Genomic DNA, 19,761 nt, shown 5'->3' with positions numbered 1-19,761 from the left:
CTATTTTATCTCTTTTCTCTTATACTACCTCTAATAAATATAAAAAAAAAACTAAAATATTAAAGACCAATAAAGATAGTTAAGTTAGCTATTTAATTTTAATTAAAAATATGATAAATTTAAATTTTATTCTAGAAATAACATTATAATTCAAAGTTTATTTTAGAGTGGGAAATAAATATAGTTCAATAGTGATTATATTTAATAAAATTATTAAATAATTTTTTTGCCAATAAAATTAATTTTTTTGCCAATAAAATTAACTTAAATTGTTAATAAATTAATAAATGCATTCACTTATATATTTCTATATGAAATGATTGATGAGACAATTAGTAAATTTCACAATAAATTAAGGTATGAAAAATGCATTTAATTGTTTCTTGTATAAATGTATAGCTAATATATTTAAAAAGAGTATGTGCTTTTTATAATTATAAGAAAAAATGTATTTATTTGTTTCTCATATTTATATAAATGTTCAAATTAGTTAGATAGTATTGTATTTTACTCGATATAGTTATATATTTTGTCTTTATAAAAATATTAGATATCTATATTATATATTAAACTTTTTATATATTTTTTATACACGTAATTTCTTGACTCCCCTCAAACCAAAATTTTTGGCTCCGGCCTTGTCCTTTATTTCTCACAAGGTATCAAAGATTATAAATTACAATGTATGATTTAAAGGATTTTAGCTATTATATTTTCATTAAAATTAAAGAAAAATAGACCTAATTAATGCACATTTTTAGTTCTTATTATTATAACATAGGTTAAACACATTTTTAATTAATGCACCTGCTAAACTAAAACGGTAACTCCTAACCTACATTTATAGTCAATATTTAAAAGGCATGGCAGAGATAAATAAAAAACAATAGTCAATATTTTTCTTATCCAGGAGTAAAAAACAGTTAACAGAAAGTTTATAATAACTTTCGTAACACCGTGTTCCAGTTAAATTAGACATCCTTCATAAAATAATATGATAGAAAAAAAATTCATGAAAAGAATTAGTTAACTCTAAGTCAACATTGCAGTCTAAATTTTTGTTTTTATGTAATATAAATAGATCATTTTACAAGTACTGCTGATTTAATTACTCGTTAAATTATATTGATTCAATAGCTGTTATTTATGAACCGAAAACTATACTTTATCATAATACTTTTATAAAATGTAACAGAATATATTTTTATAGTTCCGATACATATGTCTTGGAAATTTATTGTTTTGGCATTACAACATAAAACCCAAACAACTACTATCAAATTTGAAAAGGAAACATTTAGAAAGAAGACTCATCATAACCTCACTTTTTTGCACACTTTTTTATTAATCACTATTTTTCATTAATCACCACTAATGCCCCCACCTTAAAGTTGTGTACGTATGTCCTCCTCCCGTTACATATTCAAGATACATTTGTGCAAATATTCTACAAAGAACTTTGTGCACGAGTTGCCAATACCATACGCTCCATTGCTTCCAAACCAAGAGAGGACCAAAAACAATTCCATGACCAAAAACCAATCCAAATCCGACACTATTCAAATTCCAATCAATTGTATAAGCTAGCCTTGGCTCTGCCTCTTCATCATCTGCATTGTTAGACAATGGAGAACCGTATAGCCTTGGCTCTGGCTCTTCATCATCTGCTTTTTTAGACAATGGCAAACCGTATAGCCCCTCATTACCTTCATAGGAATCATTTTCAAATGTGCTAAATTGTGCACCTGTTGGGATCTTTCCCACCAAATGATTGAAGGAGAGGTTTAAAAATCCAAGATTTACCAAATTTGTAAGCTGCATAGGAATTTCTCCACTCAGGGAGTTTTGTGAAAGGTCCAGGGACTCCAAGTTTCTCAAGTTACCCATTAAGGAAGGGATTTCACCAGACAAAGTGTTGTTTGACAAATTGAGAACTCTGAGTTCTTCAAAATCCATTAGGTCCTTTGGTATAGGTCCTTCAAAATGGTTGGATGAGGCATCAATGGATGTTAAGATTGTATAAATTTCAGCAAGCTTCAATTGTCGACCTTTCAAAGTAAGTGTCAGACTATCTGCATAATATACCCTGCTATCCTCGGATTCATAAAACAACTTCTTTATAAACATTAATCCACCTTCGTATTTCTCAAGCAATCTTATATTTCTTTTCCAGGTTGCAAAATATTTTCCCGGCAGTTTGCCACTAAAATTATTGAAAGCGATGTCCACAATTTGAAGCATTTCCCAAGTCTTATTAGATTCAGAACATCTTAGGGAACCCTTAAATTTGTTATTTCGCAAAACAAGGATTCGAAGGGTGGATATTTCCTTTAAAATGCATGGAAAGCCCCCAGTGATTTGATTTGATCCAACGTCCAATACCTCTAACATTGAGCAATAAGCAAGAGAGTTTGGAATTGGCCCATCTAATAGATTTCCACGAAGATTTAAAGACCACAAAATACAGGAAGCTGGAACTGTATCTGGAATAGAGCCTGAGAGATTGTTGTTCTTGAGATTTAATACTTGAAGAGTTTCACTCATTATCATTAAACAGGGGGGAATTGTTCCAGTAATGTTATTAATGGAAAGATCAAGCATTTGAAGTGACGAAGCATTGCAGATGGACTCAGGGATACTGCCGTGCAAAGAATTGTTTGAAAGAGAGAGAAAATATGTCTGAGAAAGGTAATTACCGATATCTCGTGGTATAAGAGAGCTAAAATTGTTGCTTGATAAATCCAAGAACATTGCATCTTTAGGAAAAATAGGTATTGGCCCTTCAAGTTTATTGTAATGAAGGTCAAGGTAATCCAAGTTAGAAGTAAGATTCTGAAAAGGGCCTTCCAACTTAGTCAACAAATTGTAGGAAATATTAAGATCATAAAGATCAGGTAGTTTCCAAATCCAGTTGGGCACTATTCCTTGAATCTGATTATTTGAAAGATCTAGATGCATTAATGTGGACAAGTTTCTCAAGAAACCAGGGAATGTTTTCAAGTTACAAGATGCCATGTTTAGATAGAGAATGCTGGGAAAGGAAGAATGGCCAACATTTGTAAAATTCACATTTACTGACAAGTTGTTGTATGAAAGGTCTAGTTCAGTTAAACTTTTAAGCTTATTCAGATACACCAACCCATTGAACTTGTTTGAAGAAAGTCGGAGGACAGAGAGTGTACTAAGCTGGAAGATAGATGTTGGAAAAGGCCCTGACAGATCATTGCTACTCAAATCAAGGGTGTCTAATATAGAAGAAGACACATTTATGAATTCATCTAACTGACTAAGATGATTGTGGGAAAGCCGAATCTCTTGCAGCAGTGGGAGTGCAAAAAGGGATGAAGGAATCCTCCCAGATAGATTATTGTTACTCATATAGAGGGTCACTAATCTAGAGGATGTAACATTCATGAATTCCTCCAATTGAGTAAACAAGTTGTCTGAAAGCCAGAGGTTTTGCAGTGATGGGAGTGTAAAAAGGATTGAAGGAGTCCTCCCAGTGAAAGAATTATTACTCAAGTCAATATGGACAAGATTTTGCAGTCCTTCAAAGTAAGATGATGGGAGTATACCACTTAAATCATTATGAGAAAGATCTAAACGGGTAAGTTTTTTTACCATAACGAAGGATGTCATTGGACCGGTGAAGCTGTTATGTGACATATCCAGGTAACTGAGTTTTGGTAGGTTTGACAGTGAATTGGGAATTTTTCCACTAAAACCACAATGAGAAAGATCCAATTCGGATAAATTCCTCATGTTACCAATAGAGGGTGGAATTGATCGAGTGAAGTTTGTTTTACTTACTCTTAAGGTCTGGAGAGATCCCCTCAATGGAAAGTCAGGAAAGAAACCATGGAGATTGTTGTTTGAAGATATGTCAATAAGGGACAATGTTCCGATGTTAAAGACCTTCTGTGGAAATATTCCAGTCAACTTGCACTTAGAAAGCCTTAGCATGGTGAGACTTTTGAAATGGGCAAATGCTTCTGGCACCGGGGATGATAAATCGTTCTCATCAAGAGCAATGACTGATAGACTCTCAAGTCTTGCCAGGGAAGGATCTAGGGGTCCTAAGAGATTGCACCTTGACAAGCTCAGTTCTTGCAAGTCACGCAGCGACAACAAAGCGCTGCACCATTCATAACCTGGAGCTGATATACTTACACCATCCAGATACAGTTGCCTGATACTGGTGAGATTTTGGACAAGGCTTTGTAGATTTGGGTCCTCTAGTTTCAGGTGTTGGAAAAAAGAAGAGATATGAAGAGTAATCAACCTTGTCAGCTGAGAAATCTCTATTGGAATCTGACCCACAAAGCCAGCATATGACAAATTCAGATAAGTTAACTTGTCCAAGTTGTTGAATCCAGAAGGAATGACAGAATTGAAGTTATTTGAAGCCAAATTTAGACTCCGGAGATGTTGGAGATTGAAAAGAACACTTGAATTGCCAAATCCACCAGAGATTGATTCTCTACTGAGGTCAAGAGCAGTAACATGTCCCTCCTTGTCACAGGTTACTCCCATCCACCTGCAACAATCATCACTTGTATTCCAAGACTTCAGCCTGCTGCTATTTCTGTCTGCCATGTTTGTGAATGTGAGGTTGTTCTTAAATTGCAGCAGCAAAGACTTCTGATCACCAAGGCAGAGACCAGAAACCACAATAATGTGGTTACCAAGGCACAACCAATAGAATGACATCACCAGAAGTGATGCCACAAGCTCCATTTTCATTGTAGATGATGATTATGGGTGACAACTGCGATTTCAAGTAGAAGTTTAAAGTGTAGGAAAACTGGAATAATTAAAAATGGTAGTACTCAGAAACAAAAGATTAGAAACTTACAACTATGGAAAACTCTTCGTTCAACGTTGGCTTTCACCAGCAGACGCAGATGTATCCAAATTGGAGGGGTGGTTTTGTTTTAGTTGGAAAGTTGAAGGCTTTATTTGACACGGCGGGGCTGAATGGTTGGATGGGAAAGCATTTGTTTTGATCTTTGGAAGTGCTCTTACAATTGCTAATCGGTTGGCTATTTATAGGCATGCTGCAGTCTGCACAGCCTTCAAATCTTTTGCTAATGGCACACAGCATCAGCAGGAACAGAGAAAAATACTAATGACTATGTTATGGGACTTTAAAATATAAATTATTTTACAAAATTAACTGTACATTAAATACTTTTTCCAAGACTACCCTCAATAAATACTTAGTGTCAGCCGTGCATATAAAAAGAATAAATAAGTCATTAATTAAAAAATTAAAGAGTATATTAAAAAATTACCTAATGTTTTATTTAAAATTTAACAAATTAATTTTATTTCTTAATATTTGTTCAAAAATCTCAAATTCCATATATTTTGGAACAAAGAGAATATTAATTATCTGTTTGAGCTTGTCTCTAACTTGGCTGTCATTGTCCTATTTTAAGATTTTCATTTCCGAATTACAATTGTTAAAATTGTTTTAAGAATTATGTACTAAATGGAATTGTTTTTTTTTTTAATGGAAAAGTGGAATTGGTTTTAAAGTATCTAAAAGTTAATAAAACATAACAGTTCACAGTTATTACACGAAGTGGTGAGATGAGCTCAATTTTCATTGTAGACGATTTGTATGTGTGACAACTGCAATTACAAGTAGAAGTTTAAATTTCAAGACAACTGAAATAAAAAATTGTAGTTCTCAGAAAAATAAGATTAAAAACTCACCACTTCTATTAAAGAGTCCTTGTTCAACGTTGGATTTCACCAGGAGACCCAGACATTGACACTTGGTATCCGCAAGAACGTCGAAGTTACACTTTGGTGCAATTATATTGTGCTAGTACTTTTTACTATTAACCTTTTAATTTTTGTAAACAAATTTGTGCACTTAATAACATTTAAATTTATCCAGAGAAAAAAAGATGACTACGTTATGATGGCAAATACCTTTTCCTCAACACTGTTTTCCACTTGACTTCAGCATTTTTAACTTTTTGAGCTTTTGTCCTTAATTTGGTTCTCACTGTCATTTTTTAAGGGTTATCCTTCAAGAATCGTGCAGCAGATGATTGGTTTTAATGTATGTAAAAGTTAGTAAGACACAACTGTGCACAATTACAAATGCTAAGGTTGATTGATACTCTTTGCACTTTAACTTTTAACAGAAATTACAAAGGTAGCTCAGAAAACTGTATTCCTATGCTTTTCCATGAAACCATTTTAGAAGTTGTTCAACACTACAAAATCACTTTCTTTCCAAGAGCATTCCACACGTCCAAAAAATTGAGCAGTTGCTATGAATAGACAACCAAGCTAATGAGCATGCACCGTTTTTTCCTAGAAATTGAATGCTTTTGTCAGATTAGAGACTTACAATTTATAGTCTTGCCCAGGGAATGGGATAGAAAAAAACTCACAACATATAATTAATAAGGCTCATTTTCTTTTGACTAACGAATGGAAAGCCAGCAGGTTTAGAGACTTTTGAATGATTCGCCCTTCTAACAAGGGGTAGAATTAGAAAGAACCAAAAAGTTGGTGGAAATTTGAATGAAATGTTCTTTGAATAGTTACATGATTTTCGAAACATATTAGAAAAGAGAGGCTGTAGTTTGTAGTAGTTTTGTACAGAATAATGATAATGCACATGTGTGAATTTTTCTCAATATTTTGCAGGATTTTTATTTCAAAGGCATATGTTGTACTTAATTGTTGAAACAAACAATACAGTGTGCTCAATAGAAGATAAATAAAGGTTTTGATGTTTACATATAAATACAGAGTATCTGACAAATTTAGAGAAGATCTGATTACCTTAATCTCTATAAATTATTTATTTTCTAGCTGGTTATTTTCTCATAGGTGAGTGAGACAATTTGGCTAATGATTTAATGTAAACACTAAATATTTTTCCTTCTTGACTGCAGGTTCAGTCCACTACAAAACAATGGATCAACATTTGAGATATGAATATTCTATTCTTAGTAGTCATTCTAGTGTATTTTAATATTCCATCAAGTTTCTTTCTCAGCCTACGTTGTCTCCAATGTTCCTCTTACAAATGGTCTATTCTTTCTGGCCAATTCTGAACATCATGTAAAGGGATTCAATGGTTGTTATAAACGTGTTCACAGGTTGGGTTAGGATGGGTTGAATTTATCTATATTTATTACCTAAATTGACCAAAGTTTAATGGATTGGACTGGGTTGAGTCTGTGCAATTATTTTTTATAAATCCAACCTAAACCAACCTGATCATAAACGAGTTGGTTGGCTTAGGTTAGTCAGATCTGCAAATTTAAAAAATATTTTTAATTTGTAAAAAATAATTTTTTATAACAATTTATTTTTGTCTAAAGCTTTGTAAGTATATAATGACTCAATGCACTCAAAAGAAACTAAATTATGATAATATTTGATTAATAGAATTAATGATTTTAATGCTAATACGATATTTTTATTTTAGATAGAAATAAAGTATTGTATTAACATAAAAAAATATAAACAAAATTAAGACCGAGATAAAAATACCAACTAAAAAAAGAAAAAAATTTATGAATGGTTTAACTTTATTAATTGTATCTCGAAAATTGAGATAAGTGATGTAAGACTTCCTAACATTTAGGCCAATTATAAGAATAATAGAATAAACCTATCCAAGTGCACAGTTTCAAGCTAAAAGATAAAGTGCATGCACATTGGGAATTGAATTTTTATCACTAAGGTTTAGGTGGCTTAAATGCAAAGTGAAAGATTGCATTTTACTATATGAACCTTAGTTGAATGGATGCATTGGAAGTTGTTTTTGTTTCAACTTTCAATAGAGTTTATTTATTATAGTTGGTGACAATCTTCACTATAAATAGAGAAGAAAATTAGTGGAGAAATACAACACATGAAGAGAGTGTGTGAGAAGAGAGATTGTGAAACAAAATCACTTTGTGGAGAGAAAAGTGTCTTTGTGTGAGAGTGTTATCATTTCATGTAATCATTGAGTGAGATACTAGGGTTTATAGAGTGATTCACTATTTGGGGTGAGTTACAATCTTGTAATCATTTTTGTGATAGTAAAATATTTTTTGAGTCGGTTCCATGGATGTAGACAAGAGGTGTCGAACCACGTTAAATTCTTGTGTTTGTTATTATTTTTCCTATGGTGTAATATTAGTTGTGTTCTCACGATCCTTTGTGGGTGTGGGTAATTTTCTTTGTGAGATCATTGATTACCCAACAGTGGTATCAGAGCGTTAATTTTCCAACAGTGGTATCAGAGTTAACACAAAGGTTCGAGATACCGTTGTTTGAATAAACAAATTTTATGATTTGGCAGAGTACTATTCGAGACCTTTTGGTGCAGCAAGGTCTTAATCAGGTGTTAGAAGATGAAAGGTCAACTTCTATAAATGAAATCGAGTGGACTAAGATCCAAAGGAGGGTTGTGAGCACGATTCGGTAGCCCTTGCTCCCGAGATAAAACATGTGTTGAAGGAGACAACACCAAAAGCCTTGTGGGAGAAGCTCGAGAATATCTATGCATCAAAGTCACTAACCAATCGCCTCTATTTGAAGATGAAGTTGTATCAACTCAAAATGGAGATGGAGGAGATCTCCATGACCACATCAACAAGTTCAATCAATTAGTAAGTCAATTGTTGAATTCAAATGATAAACACTCTGATGAGGAGCAAGCGTTTTTGTTTTTGACCTCACTACCAAGGTCCTTCAAATCTTTGATTCAAACGTTTCTTTTGGGAAGATCAACTTTGAATTTGGATGAGGTGATTGCCACACTTAGAGAAAATGAGAGAATGATGAGAATTGAAAATGTTGATGATGAACACAATGCAATAGATGTGGTGGAGTCTGAGCGGGGGGGGGGGATCATTCAAGGAGACATGATGGGTCAAGAGGAATATCAAAATTGCAATCGTGTCCGTAATAAGATATAAGTAACATACAATGTTACTATTGCGGTGAAAATGGTCATGTGCAAGTGAGGTGCAAACAAATGAAGGAGGACTTGAAGAAATTAAGAAATATGAACAAAGATGGCACCAACTCCCAAGCTAATGTAGTAAAAAGTGTGGAAGATGAAGATGATGTGTTTTTGACAACAAATGACGAGGTTGCTAAAACAAAATAGGTGATGAATTCTGCTGCCTCAAAGCACATTTGCAGAGATCAAGAGATGTTTGATACTTTGAAAACTGATGGAGAATTCGACCATTTCAAGTTAGGGAATGATAAAAAAATGAAGGTTGAAGGCATAGGGAGCATGAGGATGAAGCTCCATGATGGTGCTATTCGAACTTTCTCAAATGTAAAGTTTGTACCTTCTTCTGTTCTCAATATGATTTTTATGGGGAGATGACATCACAAGGGTACAAATTTGTTTGTTCAATGTGCAGATGCAAAGTGTACAAGGGGAGACATTTGGTGTTGTGAGGACAAAAAAATAAAGGTGACCTTTGCTATTTGGATTTTCAAGTCTTGAAGAGGAACCATGATATCATAGTGAAGAAGAAAGTGAAGTTTTTTAATGTTGTGGAAGTATTGGAAGATACTTCTGTTGGAGGGGGAGTTTGTTCACTCTCAAATTAATTGAATGATATTTTTCTTTTGGCTTGAGAGGGAGAATTGTAGAGTTTCAAGCCAAAAGATAAGGTGCATGCACATTGGGAATTGAATTTTTATCACTAAGGTTTAGGTGACTTAAATGCAAAGTGGAAGATTGTATTTTACTAGATGAACCTTAGTTGAATGGATGCATTGAAAGTTATTTTTGTTTCAACTTCCAAGAGAGTTTATTTATTATAGTTGGTGGCAATCTTTACTATAAATAAAGAAGAGAATTGGTGGAGAAACACAACACATGAGGAGAGAGAGTGTGAGAAGAAAGATTATAAAACAAAGTCACTTTGTTGAGAGAAAGTGTTCTTGTGTGAGAGTGTTATCATTTCTTGTAACCATTGAGTAGAGTACTCGGGTTTGTAGAGTGATACACTATTTGAGGTGGCTTACAATTTTGTAATCATTTTTGTTATTATTTTTCTTATGGTGTAATCTTTGTTGTGTTCTCATAATCTTTTGTGAGGGTGAATAATTTTATTTGAGAGAGCATTGATTATCCAACAAAAAGATAGTAAAACACAATTGTACACAATTACAATTACTAAGGTTGATTGATACTCTTTGCACTTTAACTTTTAACAAAAGTTACAAAGGTAGCTTAGAAAACTGTATTCCTATGCTTTTCCATGAAACCATTTTAGAAGTTGTTCAACACTACAAAATCACTTTCTTTCCAAGAGCATTCCACACGTCCAAAAAATTGAGCGGTTGCTATGAATAGACAACCAAGCTAATGAGCATGCACTGTTTTTTCCTAGAAATTGAATGCTTTTGTCAGATTAGAGACTTCCAATTTATAGTCTTGCCCAGGGAATGGGATAGAAAAAAACTCACAACATATAATTAGTAAGGCTCATTTTCTTTTGGCTAACGAATGGAAAGCCAGCAGGTTTAGAGACTTTTGAATGATTCGCCTTTCTTATGAGGGATAGAATTAGAAAGAACCAAAAAGTTGGTGGAAATTTGAATGAAATGTTCATTGAATGGTTACATGATTTTCGCAACATATTAGAAAAGAGAGGCTGTAGTTTGCATTAGTTTTGTACAGAATAATGATAATGCACATGTGTGAATTTTTCTCAATATTTTGCAGGATTTTTATTTCAGAGGCATATGTTGTACTTAATTGCTGAAACAAACAAGATACTCCAGTGTTGAAATATTAGAATAGTAAAACAAGCAATTGCTGAAAAAAAACAGAGAGTAACCAGATGCTCCAGTGTTTGGCTAAAGCAGGATTACAGGAAGAAAATTATTAAATTAATAAAAAGAAACATGCAGTAATACACCTCATTGGTTGTAGTATTAAAGTTCTAGCAATGTCTATTATCAGAAATCTAACACTTCTCATATATACAGTGTGCTCAATAGAAGATAAATAAAGGTTTTGATGTTTACATAGAAATAAAGAGTATCTGATAAATTTAGAGATCTGATTATCTTAATCTCTATAAATTATTTATTTCCTAGTTGGTTATTTTCTCTTATGTGAGTGAGACAATTTGGCTAATGATTTAATGTAAACACTAAATATTTTTCCTTCTTGACTGCAGGTTCAGTCCACTCCAAAACAATGGATCAACATTTGAGATATGAATATTCTATTCTTTGTAGCCATTCTAGTGTATTTTAATATTCCATCAAGTTTCTTTCTCAACCTACGGTGTCTCAAATGTTCCTCTTACAAATGGTCTATTCTTTCCGGCCAATTCTGACATCGTTATGTGAAGGGATTCAATGGTTGTTATAAATGTGTTCAGGTTGGATTAGGATGCTTGAATTTATCTATATTTATTACCTAAATTGACCAAAGTTTAATGAATTGGACCGGGTCGTGTTTGTCTAATTATTTTTTATAAATCCGACCTAAATTAACCTAATCATAAATAAATTGGTCGACTTGGGTTAGTTGGATCTGCAAATTTAAAAAAAAATTAATTTGTAAAAAAAAAAAATTTTATAATGATAACTTATTTTTACCTAAAGTTTGGTAATTATATAATAATTAAATGCACTCAAAAGAAACTAAATTATAATAATATTTGATTAATATAATTAATGATTTGAATGTTAATACTATATTTTTATTTTAGATAGAAATAAAGTATTATATTAACATAAGAAAATATAAATAAAATTAAGACAGAAATAAAAATAGCAACTAAAAAAGAAAAAATTTATGAATGATTTAATTTTATTAATTGTATTTCGAAATTTGAGATAAATGATGTAAGACTTCCTATATTTAGGCCAATTATAAGAATAATAGAATAAATTTATCCAAGTGATAAGCCATAAGTGACAGCTATATTAATATTTAATGATAACATTTAATTTTAAAAATCATTAAAACGGTAAAATTTTAAAGGGACAGCACAAGGATAACACAAGAAGGAACAATAGAGAAGCCAGATCCTAAATGATTAATGTATTGAAATTAGGGTTAAATCATTAGAGTAGTACATATCTTGAGTATATATGTTGGATCCTGGGTAAAAATAATTATTAGTCAAACTTTACTTACCTCTCAATCAAACTACTTTGAATTAGTCATATCTCTTATTCATGATAGATAGAAGGATTAAGATAAAAAAATAATAAAATATAACAATTCCATGTTTAAAGTATAAAAATATAAAGAACAGTAAAAATTTCTTTTCAGTGTAATTTTGGACTTAATTGCTAACCTCTTTATGCTGTTTTATCATTGAAAGATGGAATTAACATTTGGCAGAAACTGCAATTGTCTTTCCCGTTCCTTTCAGAAGTAAGCAGCTTCTGTTGGATTTCAAATTAGCTTTGAGTGTGTGTGGGTGTGGCGCTAAAGAATTTTTGGCGTGTTTGCCCCGTCTGTAATTTCCAATCACAAGACAAATTACTACGCATCAGGTTCCTTAAAAAATTTTGCTTTGTTTTTTCACGATGGATGTTTCCAAGAACGGATCTAAGAATATATTAAAGGAGCAGTTAGAAACTTTCTTTTACACAATTATTTAAATACCTATTGTCAAACAAATAATTATTTAATAAATAATAAGTTTAACCAAATATTTATTATTAATTTTATATGTAAAATTAGAAATAAAATTCACTAAGAAAAAATTAAATAAATATTAACACAAAAACCTATTTTTATTCATTTTTTATTAATATCTCTTTCATACATACACAAAGGATCTTGATCATTATCTCAAAGGGTATCTTTCTTTATAGAGAATAAGAGTAAAAAAGAAATAAATAAATAAATAGTAAAATAATCACATATTTTATTTTAATTCAAAATTTTTATTTCAATTTGCTTTCTTTCTATTCTACCGAACAAATCGTAAAAATTATCAGACATAATATTTTAAATTTTTAGGTCTAAACGAGCATGCGTTTTATTCATCCTATATTTTGATGTATAATATAAATATAAATTATTGATATTTTAATGAATTTTTTATAAGTAAAAAGAATTATTATGTTAAAAGAATATTGTCCACTATTAAATAATAAAATGTATGGTTTTAATGAATCTTGCACCACACAGATTTAAAATGTACAAATAAGAAAAATGCTAAATCTTATGAAAATTTCATTCTATGAAATCCCACGAATATACGTGGCTACAAATTATAATGCCTTTAGTTTCATATTTTTCGTCAAACCAAACCGCAATTGCTAAAAATGATGGTTTATTAACTGATTCGTGCATTTCGTGTTCATATTTTTCGTACTGTACGTATATAGCATTGCTCCAAAGTTAGATACTTCATTCGGCTGACCTCACTATGAAAAGCCTCATTACAGTGCTACATCTTCCATCCTACACATGTCTAATCCCTCACTTGATGTGTATTGAACTCAAGGTAGTACTTTATACAATACTTGTTTGTAAGAGTAGTTTAGTCTTATTACTTGTTGCCTTTGTATTTTCATTTTTGTCTCTATTGTACATTCAGACTTAGAATTTCATTGAATAGAGATGAACCTCTTCATCTCCCTTTTGCACTCTTTTCCTTTACTTCTTCTTCTTTGTTAGTATTTGCATTGTTAACATGGTATCTAGAGCAAGTTTGATTCAAACCACAACTTTCGTAGATCCAACTATGAACCATTTATAGTGCAATTCACCCAGCCTTACTCCAACAAACTACAAGATTTGGATTTGGATTTGCAACTTCAGATTTGTTAATTGTTGAATCAGATTCAATGCTTGGACATGAGGTTCGAAAGATGTGATCCTTTGTTTTGTTCGGTAGGTTTGGAGAGGGAGAAATGTGATTTGCAACAGCAACTCTGTTTTTTGGGGATTTTCATGTTTTGGGGGCCTTTTCGCCTTCTTGTTCTAATTTGTGAGCATTTGAAATAGTTGAGGTAGCAGTAGTTGTTTGGATTGCCCATTTGTTGACCCTATTTGAAGCTCTGCACCTAGGGTATTCTCTTTACTATTTTCTAATTGTGATTGTTGCAATGGCTGGTGAAAAGGATGATTCTTTTCAATATATTAGTGATCAATTGAATGGGAAGAATCATTCCTATTGGAATTATGGTGAATGTTGCTATTGCAAATAGAAGGGTCATTGGAAAGCACAATGCCCAACTGTTAGGAGGTTCGCGGCGGAGGGGAGGGAGGAGAAGAATGAACCGTAAGGAAGAAGACGAATGTGGACAAGAAAAGGGGAAGATACACGCCCTATTTCGAGTAAGGGGAAAACTCCTTAGTGAACTGCAGAATTTCTCGTTAACCACTTTTTACAACGTGCATAGTATTTATATTGAAGATACTGTAACTGCCTAACTAATTCTGTTATCATTATTTGGCACGTGACTAATTGTTATCATGCATGTGCTATTATTACTACAACTTAAAGCTTCTTCATGTGCTCCTATCGTAATCGTGCAGGTACAATGGAGGCTTGCTGACGCGTGTGGGTCTTGCGGTGGCCCTTGGTGGAGAAGACAATGACTGGTTGGAGCTCGCGGTGGCCCTTGGCGGAGGTGACTGGGTGGTGCTAACAATACCGCCTCCCCAAAAATCCACCTTGTCCTCAAGGTGGTAGTCTTGACAAAGCTCCGTCCAAGACTCCCACGAAGTATCTTCGAGGGGTTCGCCCTCCCACTACGTCAGAACCCATCTAGTGGGGGGTGTAGTGGTGTGATCAAGCTTTGAGTCGAGGAAACACAAGGGCTGGCGTAAAGGCTGTTGGTCCCGAAACTTCAGAGGGCAAGTTGCATTAGATGTTGGGGAAGGGCCGCAATGGGAACGGAGGAGAGAGGAGTGGAACACCGGATGAACGTGGGATTCCGGCGGAAGTTGGAGACGATAGGCCACCTCACCTATACGTTCCGTTATCAGAAAGGGGCCAAAGAATCTCCGAGACAGCTTTGGGTGATGATGGTGACCTGCGAGAGAGCTTTGCCGACCTGGCCTCAGCTTCACATAGACCCATTGCCCTACGTCGAAGTGCTCCTCTCGGCGGTTGACGTCCGCGTAACGTTTCATGGCCTCCTGAGCCTTCTTCAACCTCTGTTGGAGCTTCGAATGGAGGTCATGACGCTCCTGCAACACTGAGTGGACTGCTTCGTTCTTTATTGCACCGGAAATGTAATCAACTATCGTCGGAGGGGGCTTACCGAAGGTGATTTCGAACGGAGTGAAGCCTGAACCCAAATGACGCGAGGTGTTATAGCTCCATTCCGCAAGAGCTAAGTAGGTAAACCATGAAGCAGGACGGTCATGAACGAAGCAACGAAGGTATTGCTCCAGGACGCGGTTGAGGACCTCAGTCTGACCGTCGGACTGAGGGTGGTTGGCGGTGCTCAGCCGCAACCGTGTGCCACTCAAGCGGAACAATTCCTTCCAAAAGCTGCTCACGAAAACGGGGTCGCGATCTGAAACGATGCTCTTGGGAAATCCGTGGAACTTGCAGACGATCTCCATGAACAAGGATGCAACCTTGAACGCAGTAAACCCAGTGGGCAAGGCACCAAGGTGTATTCCCTTAGAATAGCGGTCAACGACGACTAAGATAACCGTAAAACCATGGGAAGAAGGTAGATGCGTAATGAAGTCCATGGACAGGTCTTCCCACACATTTGCCGAGATTCGTAGTGGTTGTAGTAACCCTGATGGACGTTGATGAAGGTTCTTATTTTGTTGGCAAGTCACGCATTCCTTAATGAAGCGTTTCACATCTCCCTTCAAGCTTTTCCAGAAGAAGTTAGATTCGAGTCTATGGGTTGTTTTAGCTATGCCCAGATGGCCCCCCAGTGGGGTTGCATGGTACTCAAGTAGGAGGCTAGGAATAGAAGGGTTACCATTGTTCAACCAAATCCTTCCTCTGAATAAAATCAGGCCATCACAGATAGTATATTCAGGGTGAGATGCTGGGTCCTCCTGGAGTGACTTCATTAGTTGCTGGAACTCCAAGTTGGTTTCTAAAGACCTCTTGATATCATGGAGGAAGTCGAGCTGAGGGACTGAAAGGATAAGTAGCTCGCCGTCGGCTGCCGGAGCTCGTGAAAGCGCGTCAGCCACCACGTTCGAAGCACCAGATTTGTATTGTATTGAGTACTCATATCCCAATAGTTTCGAAAGATAGTAATGCTGCTCCGGGGTCTGAATGACTTGGGTCATTAGTTCACGAATGCTCTTATGGTCTGTGAGTATCGTGAAGGGTCGTCCCAGGAGGTATTGCCTCCATTTCCGTACTGCGGTGACAATTGCATGGAGTTCTCTTATATATGTGGAGGCATGGAGTAATCGAGGGCCTAAGTTCTTGCTAAAGTATGCCAAGGGGTGTCCATTTTGCATGAGGACGGCTCCAATGGCAGTGTTGGATGCATCAGTTTCGAGCACGAAGGGTTCGGAGAAGTTGGGTAAGGCTAGCACAGGGGTGGTGGTCATGGTGGTTTTGAGGTGATCAAAGGCAGTTTGTGATTCTTGTGTCCACTGGAAGGAGTCTTTACACAAGAGCTTAGTAAGAGGTGCGGCAATGGATGCGTACCCCTTGACAAATTTGCGGTAGAAGCCAGTGAGGCCAAGGAAAGCTCGCAGTTCTCTGGTCATTTTGGGTGTTGGCCACCGTATCACTGCCTGAATCTTTGAAGGTTCCGACGTGACCCCTTTACCGGACATGATGTGGCCTAAATATTCCAAGCTTTCCTGCGCAAACAAACACTTGGAGCGTTTGAGGAAGAACTCACCATGTTTGAGGGTACGAAAGATGGTTTCAAGGTGATGTAAGTGGGATGACAAAGAACTATTGTAGATTAAGATGTCATCGAAGAACACCGTGACAAATTGCCTTAAAAATGGTTGAAAAAGCGTGTTCATGGCGGACTGTAATGTTGATGGTGCGTTGCACAGCCCAAAGGGCATCACCAAGTATTCAAAGTGTCTGTTATGTGTCCTAAACGCGGTTTTCTCGATGTCGTTTTCTTCCATCAATATTTGATGGAATCCTTTCCTGAGATCTAACCGTGAGAACCAAGAAGCGCATCCCAACTCATCCAATAGCTCGTCTATTGTTGGGATTGGAAAGCGGTCTCGAACAGTTATGGAGTTCAGAGCTCGGTAGTCGACGCAGAGTCTCCAGGTTCCGTCCTTTTTCTTCACGAGCAACACCGGTGAAGAATAAGGGCTGGTGCTTGGTCGTATCAATCCTGCTGAGAGAAGCTCCGAGACTTGTTTTTCGATCTCATTTTTTTGGAAATGCGGGTATCGGTAAGGTCGAACACTTACTGGGGTTGTGGAAGGTTTCAAAGTGATGCGGTGAACTACCTGTCGTGGTGGAGGTAACTGCGAAGGAGGCTGAAAGAGGTGATCGTATCTATGAAGTAAATGTTCAACAGATTGAATGGGGTGTGGCGAGAAAGGAGGGTCGAGAGGGCCTGGGTCCAACACATGTAATTGGTAGAACCCAGATGTTGAGCCCATTTGGAGGAGTCGTTTTAATTGGGTTGCTGAAGTTGGTTCAGGCCCAATTGCAACATTTGCCTTCAACGATATATCGTGGCCGGAGTGTTGGAAGCACATGACGAACTCAGTGTAGTCTGTCGTGACCGGTCCCAGTCCTTTAAGCCAGTCAATGCTGAGCACGGCGTCGGCTCCACTTATCGGAAGAAGGTGGAAGGAAACCGTGAAGGTGTGACCTTGTATGGAGACTTGTGTCTCTGGGCAGACTTGGTCACAAGTCAACATTGCACCGTTACCCACCATGACCCGAAGTGGAGGTGTATGTTGAGCTTGGAGATGGAGAAACTGTGCGATTCGCGGTTGAAGGAAGTTGTGAGTGCTTCCACTATCAACTAGAATCGTCAGTTTAGTGTTTCTGATGTTGCCATAGATTCTGAAGGTCTCCGACGAGGGTAATCCGGCGAGAGCGTGGAGGCTTATATGCGAGCAGTCTGAGTCAGCTGGAGGTTCGTGATCATCACGCACGGTGGTGCCGGGATCAGCTACAATTTCATGATCCACTGAATCAGGGCTTGGAGCCTGTTCCTCAGTGATGAACAACATCACTTTGCCCTTGCATCGATGACCTGCGTGCCATTTCTCGTCACAATTATAGCAAAGTCCCTTCTCTCGTCGGAAGGCCATCTCTGCTGGAGTGCATTGGACGAAAGCTGACTTAGGTCTTGTGGTGAGGGTAGTGTTTTGATTAGTGAAAGGTTTTGAATGAGGAAGACTTCGAGGTATGGAAACTGGTTTATCACGTAATTTTTCCTCTTGGAGCTTAGCTAGGGCTTGAGCTTGTAGAAGAGAAATTGGTTGAAACACCATTACTTTACGCCGTAGCTCAGGGTTCAGGCCAGAAACGAAACAACTTAAGAGGAAAGGGGGAGGAAGACCTACCACACGGTTAGCAAGGCGTTCGAATTCCGTGAGATACTCATTCACGGTCCCACGCTGCGTTAACTTGAACAAGGCTCCCTTGGGATCTTCATAGAACGTTGGTGCGAAACGTGATTCGAGAGCCTGAAGAAAGCCATCCCAGGACGTGATCAGACCATTGCTGAACATCCACTGGTACCAGCTCAAGGCGGCGCCGTCGAGGTATAGGGATGCAATGGTGACGCGTTCGTCTTCTGGAGTGTTCTGATATTGAAACAGCTGTGTGATTTTGAAAATCCATCCTAAAGGATCATGGCCATCGAATTTTGGAATGTCAAGCTTAACTGCATTTCGTTGATGGCTAGGAGAAGTTGTCGGCGCAGTGGTGGAGTGAATGCCGGAGTCGCGCAGCCGCAAGTGCTCTAGGATTGAATCAACCTTGCTCGCAAGGTCGTTGTAACGGTCGTTGATGGAAGTATGACTGTTGGTGAGACGGACAATAGCCTCTTCAAGGCGGTCCGTAGTGGTCTTCCTGGTTCCATGGTCAGCCATGGCGATGGCGACGGGCAGGTCGGACCAGTTGTTAGGAGGTTCGCGGCGGAGGGGAGGGAGGAGAAGAATGATGCGTAAGGAAGAAGACAAATGTGGACAAGAAAAGGGGAAGATACACGCCTTATTTCGAGTAAGGGGAAAACTCCTTAGTGAACTGCAGAATTTCTCGTTAACCACTTTTTACAACGTGCATAGTATTTATATTGAAGATACTGTAACTGCCTAACTAATTATGTTATCATTATTTGGCACGTGACTAATTGTTATCATGCATGTGCTATTATTACTACAACTTAAAGCTTCTTCATGTGCTCCTATCGTAATCGTGCAGGTACGATGGAGGCTTGCTGACGCGTGTGGGTCTTGCGGTGGCCCTTGGTGGAGAAGACGATTACTGGTTGGAGCTCGCGGTGGCCCTTGGCGGAGGTGACTGGGTGGTGCTAACACCAACATTGTTGAATATGAGAATAGTCCTCTCAATGGAGACCTCCTAATCAGTTGAGTCACCTAAACCCCAAGTCTCCATTACTTAATGTTGCTTTCACTATTTCTTCAACAGACGGTCTTGGAGTTAGACATGCATACTCTTCTAAGAGCACATATTTTTCTAGTCCTACAGTAGTTAATCTTAGTAAGCAATTTTAGAAGTGTCTTACCTCACAACCACATGCCTATATGCCTCTCCAAACATAGGTTTGCCCTCCTCTAGCTCATCAAGTGTATCTTCACAAATATGGATTCTTAACTATGGAGTCTCTCAT

The 19,761-nt window shown here is 36.6% G+C and overlaps 1 protein-coding gene across 1 annotated transcript; it reads right to left on the bottom strand.

The window, feature by feature from the left end:
• Window positions 1-1,281: 1,281 nt before the first annotated feature.
• LOC114416069 (receptor-like protein 6) lies at window positions 1,282-5,012 on the bottom strand. The gene is made up of 2 exons (XM_028380945.1): window positions 4,856-5,012; window positions 1,282-4,768 (listed from the first exon to the last, which is right to left on the bottom strand). The coding sequence occupies exon 2, from the start codon at window positions 4,741-4,743 to the stop codon at window positions 1,372-1,374; it is 3,372 nt and encodes a 1,123-aa protein (XP_028236746.1). The 5' UTR covers window positions 4,744-4,768; window positions 4,856-5,012; the 3' UTR covers window positions 1,282-1,371.
• Window positions 5,013-19,761: the final 14,749 nt, after the last annotated feature.

The sequence above is a fragment of the Glycine soja genome, chromosome 1, assembly GCF_004193775.1.
Source record: "Glycine soja cultivar W05 chromosome 1, ASM419377v2, whole genome shotgun sequence".
In the NCBI taxonomy this organism is placed as follows: domain Eukaryota; kingdom Viridiplantae; phylum Streptophyta; class Magnoliopsida; order Fabales; family Fabaceae; genus Glycine; species Glycine soja.
The sequence above is the reverse complement of the archived record's forward strand: the minus strand, read 5'-3'. Positions and strand labels throughout refer to the sequence as shown.

What these genes read in the sequence shown, in the direction of transcription:
- LOC114416069 (XM_028380945.1), bottom strand. Translation starts at nt 4,743, where the DNA reads ATGAAAATGGAGCTTGTGGCATCACTTCTGGTGATGTCATTCTATTGG.